General features: G+C 42.5%; 1 protein-coding gene across 1 annotated transcript; it reads left to right on the plus strand.

The window, feature by feature from the left end:
* The first annotated feature begins 292 nt into the window (after positions 1 to 292).
* On the plus strand, positions 293 to 8,811 carry PSMB5 (proteasome 20S subunit beta 5). Its single transcript, XM_081290542.1, has 3 exons — positions 293 to 592; positions 1,233 to 1,539; positions 8,306 to 8,811. The coding sequence occupies exons 1-3, from the start codon at positions 395 to 397 to the stop codon at positions 8,590 to 8,592; spliced, it is 792 nt and encodes a 263-aa protein (XP_081146668.1). The 5' UTR covers positions 293 to 394; the 3' UTR covers positions 8,593 to 8,811.
* Positions 8,812 to 9,505: the final 694 nt, after the last annotated feature.

Here is a 9,505-nt window from a genome sequence, read left to right on the forward strand (position 1 = left end):
GCTGGATGGGAATGACTTACTGCTGAGAGACCAGAGTTATTTTCACCCAGTCACGCCCTTCTTAAAGATGGCCGTCCTTGCTTCCCTCACGTAACAAGGACGTTTTCAGCCACTTCCAGGAAGTTGAAGTTGATCCGATCCAGTAATGCTTTCATGACCAAAGTCAAGATGGCAGCCCCATCCTGTTAGAGTACAAAGGTTGTGAAGCCATCTCGGTGAAAAAATCATCCCTTACGTCTGGCTCTAGTTTTTGGAGGCGGGGCTGCCAGGAGTCAAAATGGCTCTACTCTGGGAATAGATTTAATTGGAAGCGAAGCTGTGACGACCGTTCTTTGGTAGGCGTTCTCAGTTAAGTTTTTCTTCCCTTTTTTTTTCTTTTTTGCCCTCATTAGACATGGCGCTGGCCAGCGTGTTGGAGAGGCCGCTACCGGTGAATCGGCGCGGGTTTTTCGGACTTGGGGGTCGTGCAGATCTTCTGGACCTAGGACCAGGGAGTTCCAGTGATGGGCTGAGCCTAGCTGCGCCCGGCTGGGGTGTCCCAGAAGAGCCGCGAATTGAAATGCTTCATGGAACCACCACTCTGGCCTTCAAGGTGCGGATCGAGCCGCCCTGCTGGGCTGAGCCCCCAGCGCCCGCGCCCTTCCGAGCCTCCCTGCCGGACAAGAGCCGGCCACCAAGCCCAAGCGAAGGCTCGGGCTTCTGTCGTCCCTACCCCAGAAGTTTAGCTGTTTCGTTGTCCGGGGAAACCTCGCTCCTGACTCTGGCCGGAGAAGGGGACGCTGGGGCCGAGCAGATTGCGTTGGTTCCTAGGCGACCTCAGGTTGCTCCTATTGTAGGAGCTCCCAGCTGGGCAAGGGGAGGCCACCGACCCTGAACCGTGGCAGAGGAAGGCTAGGCGAGGGTAACCTAATCTTTGTGGCATAGGGAGAAACTGAAGTCGAGGGAGTACTGTACCAGGATCCAAACAATTGAAGTCCCTGCTCCAGCTCTACGATAACTAGCTCTAGATTTGGGACAGATCGTTCTATCTCATTGAACCCGTTTCCTCATCTATGAGTGTGATATTGGTTTACCCATGTCAAGGGATTTCTGTGAAGTGTATTGTAAAGTATAAAAGAACAGAGAGAGAGAGAGATGTGCTGGATTTGCATTGGTGCAAAAAGAAATACCAGGGAGATTTTTGTGTGTGTGGTCTGATGTGGCCTGTTTTATGCTTTCCATTATCTTAACAGTTTCAACATGGAGTCATTGTTGCCGCTGACTCCCGGGCTACAGCGGGTGCCTACATTGCCTCCCAGACGGTGAAGAAGGTGATAGAGATCAACCCCTACCTTTTGGGAACCATGGCTGGGGGTGCAGCGGATTGCAGCTTCTGGGAACGTCTGTTGGCTCGGCAGTGTCGAATCTATGAGCTTCGAAATAAGGAACGCATCTCCGTAGCCGCTGCTTCCAAGCTGCTTGCCAACATGGTGTATCAGTACAAAGGCATGGGGCTGTCCATGGGCACCATGATCTGTGGCTGGGATAAGAGAGGCCCTGGTGAGTTGAGTTGCGATCACATGATCCTTGAGCTGACACTAGGGAGAGGGAAATTAAATGGGTAGATAAATGAAAGGACTTTGAGGCAGTGCTGAGAATGTGATGATTAGGTTCTTAGCCCTTCTTTCTTTTTGTCCAAGGCAGGCAATATAGTGTTGGAAACAGCCTGCAGTTAGACCTGCTGTGTCATTGACTGTAGGCAGGATGCTTATTTTCTCTGCCTATTTCTTCATCTGTCACATTGGTTAAGTGAGGTAATAAGTGTAAAGCAACTGGTACAATATCTGGCACATATTTTTCCTTCGGTCGTTAATTTTTTTTTAATATTTTTTAGTTTTGGGTGAACACAATATCTATTTTATTTTTATGTGGTGCTGAGCCTAGCATGTGTGAGGAGCTGGGTACAATCCTCAGCACCACATAAAAAATAAATACATAAAATAAAGTTATTGTCTCCATCTACAGTTAAAAAAAAAAACTCTAGTCGACATTATCTAACAAAATATAATTTAGATTTTTCTCATGGATATATTTAAAAAGTAAAAAAAAAAAGAAAAAAAGTGAAATCAGTTTTAACAATTCATTTGATCCAAAATACTTAAAATAAGCCAAGCTTGGTGATACAGGCCTGTAATCCCAGTGGCTCAGGACACTAAGGGCAGGAGGATTTCGAGTTCAAAGCCAACCTCAGCAAAAGTGAGGTGAGACTCTGTCTCTAAATAAAATACAAAATAGGTTTGGGGAATGTGGCTTAGTGGTTGACTGCCCCTGAGTTCAATCCCTGGCACCAAAAAAAAAAGGCAAAAAACAAAAATACATAAAATATATTTCAATATGTGACAGTAGTACCATTTCAAGTGCTCAGTGTCCACATTTGGTTAGCAGCTACAGTATTGGATAGCAAAGCCACCCAAAGGTTAGCCATTTTCTTCCCTTTTTCCTTTAGAGTCTTTGGCTTGGAAGGAACCTTTCAGGCCTATCTTCTTTCTTTCTTTGCTGGATCTTGTAATCTCCCTCTAGTCAATTGAGGTCCTGTTATGTTGTCACTGAAAAGAAATCCCTTACCCTTTCCAGTATATAAGAACCTTGCCAGGAAGTTCAACCTTGTGTTTGATGTCATTTATCCTTCAGCTTGTTTTTTTTTTTTTTTTTTTTTTTTTTTTTTTTTTTTTTTTGTTTTATTTTGCAGTACTGGGAACCAAACTTAAGAGTCTAGTGCATGCTAGGCAGATACTCTACCACTGACCTACATTCCTAGTCCAGCCAATTTTGATTTGTTCCTTACTAAAGTTGCAATACAGCTTGTCACTTTCTTTGTAATTAACCCTAGTGTAAACTTGAAAATATTCTTTCCTTCTAATTTTACTTCATGCCTAGTAATCCTATAGAACAACCATAGGATACCTGCTAGTATTTCACTTGCTTTGGAGCAAGGATTAAAAGGGGTATAAAGAATTATCAGTTTATGCTGGCAAGGTGGCACATGCTTGTAATCCCAGCAGCTCAGGAGGCAGAGGTAGGAGGATCGCAAGTTCAAAGCCAGCCTCAGCGATTTAGCAAGGCATTAAGCAACTCAGTGAGACCCTGTCTCTAATAAAATACAAAATAGGGCTAGGGATCTAGGAATGTGGCTTAGTGGTCAAGTGCCCCTGAGTTAAATCCCCAGTACCCTCCTGTCACCCCCCCCCCAAAAAAAAAAGGAATATCAATTTATTACCAAAAGGAGAATGAATGAGGAGATTAAAAAGTGGATGTGAGGACTGGGGTTGTGGCTCAGTAGTAGAATGCTTGCCTAGCACATGTGAGGCACTGGGTTCAAACCTCACCACCACATAAAAATGAAATAAAGATATTGTGACCACCTACAACTAAAAAATAAATATTTAAAAAAAAAAGTGGATGTGAGGGGCTGGGGCTGTTGCTCAGTGGTAGCGCACTTGCCTGGCATGTGTGAGGCACTGGGTTCAATCCTCAGCACCACATAAAATGAATAAATAAAATAAAGGTGTTATAAGCGGATGTGAAAAAGAACGCCATTTGTTACTCTGGGAATGAAGATACCTTTCTCTTTGAAATGTGGAAAAGAACAGTTCCATACATCTTGTGCGTTCCAGGGAACCATTTTGAATGTGATTTTTTTTTTTACTTTGATCCTGTAGCTATTAGGTTTATTCCAGGTGGCGGAAACAATGTAAGACAGTGCAGAGCCTGGCTAGCATGGAAATGGCAGGAAATTAAAGCTTACTCAAAATTGTACTGCTTAAAGAAGGCTTTCTGACAACCTATCCCCTTCAGTGTGAGGCAGCCCCTTCTTTGCCTCAAGAGACTGACAATCACCAATTATCTAAACTGAAAGTGGATGAGATGCATACTTGTATTTTTTTTCTGGTACTTGCAGTTGAACTCAAGTCCTTCATATACGTTAGGCAAGTGCTCTACTACTGAGCTACATCCCCAGGCCAAGATGAATGCCTTTCTAAATGATCTCTATTCACCAGTCTTTAGCCAAATGCTGGGAAGTTTGAAAGAAAATATTACTTCTGATGGAAGGATTTGGAGAAGACTTCATGAATAGGTGGCAGTTGCTCTTGATTTGAAAATGAGAAAAGGGGAACATAACAAATGAAGGGAAGGAGGAAAAAAGAATGAGGTTTGGGGGAAGTTCCTGGGAGTCCAGTTTAAAGTGTATAAAAGGGAATAGTGACCCATAAAGCTGGAAAAGTAAATTAGAATCAATGACAAACCAGTGAGGCAAGATGATGGAAATGGGATTGAGGATGGGCTAGAGAAATGCTTGGGGTAGATATCAAAATCATCTGAACTGTGTTTTTAGCCTGGCTTACATCAAAATCACCTGAAGAATTTTTTTTTTTTTTTTTTTTTAAAGAGAGAGTGAGAGAGGAGAGAGAGAGAAAGAGAGAGAGAGAATTTTTAATATTTATTTTTTAGTTCTCGGCGGACACAACATCTTTGTTGGTATGTGGTGCTGAGGATCGAACCCGGGCCGCACGCATGCCAGGCGAGCGCGCTACCGCTTGAGCCACATCCCCAGCCCAAGAATTTTTTTTAATATTTATTTTTTAGCTTTATAAGGACACAATATCTTTATTTTACATTTATGTGGTACTGAGTATTGAACCCAGTGCCTGGTGCATGCAAGGTGAGCACTCTACCACTGAGCCACAACCCCAGCCCTCACCTGAAGAAATTAAAACATAAGCTCCATGGTTATTCTCCTGCCCACACCAATGTTAAAAGATTCCTGGGGTAGGTCCTAGGCATTCTTTTAAAAAATCTTTGTTGGATGATTCTGATGCATGGGAAGAGTTGAGAACCCCTGAGATAAGGAAAAGATTAGTGATAACATTGGCAGAATTTGAGAAGACAGTAGAAAGTGTGGTTTGTGGGGCACAAGAGAGAGGATTTGGGTAGGTAATAGAGAATCAATGAATGTGTTTTAGGACAAGAAGTTTGAATCTGAACTTGTTGACAAAGACATCCACTTGGGGCTGGGGTTGTAACTCCGTAGTTGAGTGCTTGCCTCACATGTGTGAAGCACTGAGTTCAATCCTTCAGCACCACATACAAAAATAAATAAATGAAACAAAGATATTAAGTCCATCTACAACTAAAAAAAATATTTAAAAAAAAAAAAAGACATCCAGTTGGAAGATTCAGGGAACAATTGAGATTTGATTTAAAAAAAAAGTTTTTCCCAGTGTTGGAAATTGAACCCAGGCTTCAGCCCATACTAACCACTGAGCTACAACCCTAGCCCTAATATAAATTTGATAAAACTCTGTCTAAATTTTCATTGCACAAGAAATCAGCTAACTTTTATTTATTTTTTTGATACTAAGGATTGAACTGAGGGGCACTTAACCACTAAGGCACATCCCCAGCCCCCCCCCTTTTTTTTTTTTTTTGGTACCAGGGATTGAACTCAAGGGGGGCACTCGACTGCTGAGCCAAATCCCCAGTCCTGTTTTGTATTTTATTTAGAGACGGTCTCCCTAAGTTGCTTAGTGCCTTGCTTTTGCTGAGGCTGGTTTTGAACTCAAGATCCTCTGTCTCAGTCTCCTGAGCTGCTGGGATTACAAGCGTGCACTACAGGCCCAGCTCCCAGCCCTTTTTTGTATTTTATTTAGAGGCAGGGTCTCACTGAGTTGCTTAGTGCCTCACTAGGTTGCTGAGGCTGACTTTGTACTCATGATCCTCCTGCCTCAGCCTCCCAAGCTGCTGGGATTACAGGCGTGTGCTGCGACACCTGGGTTAACTTTTTTATAAAGGGCCAAATAGTAAATAGTTTAGGTTTGCAGGCTATAAGGTATTAATATGAACTATCGTCAGATAGATACAGAATGATGTTTTGGTCTGAGACAACCACATATCCAATAGTGATCCCATGAGATTACATCACCTAGTGATATAGTCATTTTAGTTTGTTTACACTAGTGATGTTCATACTAAGATGAAATACCCCTTACCAATGAATTTTTCAGAACATATCCCTATTTTTTGTGTATGTTCTTTAAAAATTTTTACTTGTAGATGGACACAATATCTTTATTTTTTAATGTGGTGCCAAGGATTGAACCCAGTGGCTCACACACGTACTAAGCAAATGCCCTACCACTGAGCTACAACTCCAGCCTTATATCCCTGTTTTTTAAGCAATAGGCATCTAGTTTACTTTGTTGATATAGTATAGCAGCCATAGACTTATATAAATAAATTTCTGTGGCTCTGTTCCAATAAAACCTTCTATACAAATATGAGCAATTGGGACTGGGGGTGTAGTTCAGAGGCAGAGCACTTGCCTAGCATGTGCAAGGCCCTGGGTCTAATCCCCAACCCTGCAAAACAAAACAAAACAACAAAATAAAAAAACACGGGCACTTGGCCTAACCAATACCTGTTCTATACCAGCAATAGAAATAAAACAAGCCATACTATTTTTATGATGCCAGGGATGGAACCTTAACATGTTAGGCTCTATCACTGAGCTACACCTCTAACCCCATACATTAATTTTAGATTATAATTAAAATGTGTAGTTATATAATATAAAAATATAATTTATAATTAAATGTAAAACATAGCCACATTTTTTAAAAATTTGTTGTAGTTGTTGATAGACACACAATATCTTTGTTTATTAATTTAATTTACTTTGATTTTGGGGTATGGGGGATTGAACTCAGGGCACTCAACCATGGAGTGATATCCTCAGCCCTATTTTTTTTTTTTAAAAGAGAGAGAGAATTTTTTAATATTTATTTTTTAGTGTTCGGCGGACACAACATCTTTGTTTGTATGTGGTGCTGAGGATTGAACCCGGGCCGCACGCATGCCCGGCGAGCGCGCTACCACTTGAGCCACATCCCCAGCCCCATAGCCACATTTTAAAAATAAAAGCATTTTAATAATATATTTTATTTAACCCAATATATCCAAAATGTTATTTTAGTGTGTGGTATTAGCTTCATTTCAACTGCTCAACAGTCACATGTAGCTAATAGCTACCATATTAGACAGTGCAGGTCTTTGCCACATGACTAAGAATTATGGACTAGTCAGGTGCAGTGGCATAATCTATAATGCTATATACTCAGGAGATGGAGGCAGGAGGATCAAAAGTTCAAGGCCAGCCTGAGAAACCTAGCAAGATCCTGTCTCAAAATTAAAAAGGGTTGGATGTTGTAGCTTGCCTAGCAATTGCAAGGCCTTAGGTTCTGTCCCCAGTACTGCAAAATTTTTTTTTTAATTGTAGTTGGGCACAATACCTTTTTATTTATTTATTTTTATGTGGTGCTGAGGATCGAACCAGGGCCTTGCATGTGCTAGGCGAGTACTCTACCGCTGAGCCACAACCCCAGCCCCATGCAAATATTTTTAAAAAGAATCTCTAAGGTTTATTCTCTTTCAGTGTATGTCTTATCGCCCAATAATCTAAATTCTTTAAGGGCTGTGATTATGTTTTAAACATTCTCTCCCACAGGACCTAAAGCCCTGTGCTTAAAAGTCATACTTGCTTTTTGGAGGTGCCAAGAGGAGAAGCAGAGTAGTTACTATCATGTGTGGTGAGATGGGTGGTATGTTATAGAATCTTGAGGTGTTAATATTAAATTTGAAGCCAGCTGCTTTGGTGCATGCCTCTAATCTCAGCATCTCAGGAGGCCGAGGCAGAGGGATCACAAGTTCAAGGCCAGTCTCAGCAACTTAGTGGGACCCTGCCTCAAAATGAAAAATAAAAAGGACTGGGGAGAGTAGCAGAGTGGCAGAGCTCTCCTGGGTTCAATCCTAGGGGGGAAAAAAAAACTTTTTTAATATGAAGAAAGGGGGCAGGGATGTAGCTCAGTGGTGAGTATTTGTTTAGCATATGCAGTGCCCCAAGATCAATCATCCCCAGCACTGCAAAAAAAAGTGTGTGTGTGAGTATAAAAGTGTTGCAGATATCTGTAGCTTACTGGTAAAGAATCCCTGGGTTCAACCCCCAGTACTGAAAAAAAAAGAAAAAAAATTTACAGAAGTCTTTTTTTATTATTTTTATTTACATTGATTTCCTCAGGGTTTTAAGAGGATAGAAAACTTCTACCGTGGAAGGTGAATTACTTGCTGAGGCTGGCCTCAAACTTGGTGATTCTTCTGCCTTAGCCTTCTGAGTCTCAAAGGCGTGCACCACTGTGCCTGGCTTAGAAGATGGAATAGGTGTCAAAGGGATGATCTTTTTTTTTTTCCCTGCTAATCTCATCTTCCTTTCCAGGCCTTTACTACGTGGACAGTGAAGGGAACCGGATCTCTGGGGCCACCTTCTCTGTAGGTTCTGGCTCCGTGTATGCTTATGGGGTCATGGATCGAGGCTACTCATATGACCTGGACGTGGAGCAGGCTTATGATCTGGCCCGTCGAGCCATCTACCAAGCCACCTACAGAGATGCCTACTCAGGAGGTTCTGTTAACCTCTACCATGTTCGAGAGGATGGTTGGATCCACGTCTCCAGTGACAATGTAGCTGATCTACATGACAAGTATAGTGGATCTACGCTCTGAAGGAGGGTGATTGTGGCTGCTTACATTTTTGGGGGTGACTGTCATTGTTAATGATACAGTACCCTATCTTATAGTGAAGGAGTCCTCAGTTGTATCAGTACTTTTTTTGAAGCTCTGGAACATTGACCTCTACGTGTTAGCAGATGTTAATGAGCTGCAGCAGAGGTGACTACTTGTTTTACTTTTTTGGATGTTAACATTACACTACTCACTACTCAACCTCAGGCTGTGTTGTGTCTTTTGTGTCTTTTGTCCATGCTGTCCCTCCTCCAAGCACTTTACAGTCAAATAAGCCAGGACAGTGGGAGGGAAGGGACTGTAATTACAGGAAACAGTGGTGTGAAGACATTGTCTGGTGAATACATTAATGTCCCCACTCATGAAGCTAATAACAAAGGAGAAGGAGAGAGGCAGGGAGGAGGGAGAGACTTCCCAATTCGGTTTGCAAAGAGATGAAAAGTTGATGAGGTGGAAAGATGCACAGGGCTGTACTAGGCAGGGCTGCAGAGGAAAAAGCTCTCACCCTGTGGTGGGGGAGGGGAACTTGATAGTACATGCAGCACAGAGGGTGAGGAGGGTAAATTTGGAATCTTAAAACCACTGGGAAGGGAAGGCTTAGACCCTGAGGAAGAGGGCAAAGAGAAATAAATGATACCTCTTTTCACCTGGGTGAGGGGCAGGAAGACAAAGAAGCAAAAGTGAAAGCAATAGTGACCACAGGTTTGGGGATCATTGTCCTTTTGGTGTGTGTGTGTGTTTCTGCATGCACGTGGGCACACAGCAGAGGGAGAGAGGGTGGGCTTATAGTCTCTTGGGCAGGAAGCAGCACAAAATTGGCATTGGTACTTGTGGGTGGCAAGAGGCCCTGCTGAGCACAGAGACTGCTGATTTATCACACCCAGCGCTGAGGGGG

The sequence above is a fragment of the Spermophilus citellus genome (assembly GCF_964194105.1).
Source record: "Spermophilus citellus genome assembly, chromosome: 4".
In the NCBI taxonomy this organism is placed as follows: Eukaryota; Metazoa; Chordata; class Mammalia; order Rodentia; family Sciuridae; genus Spermophilus; species Spermophilus citellus.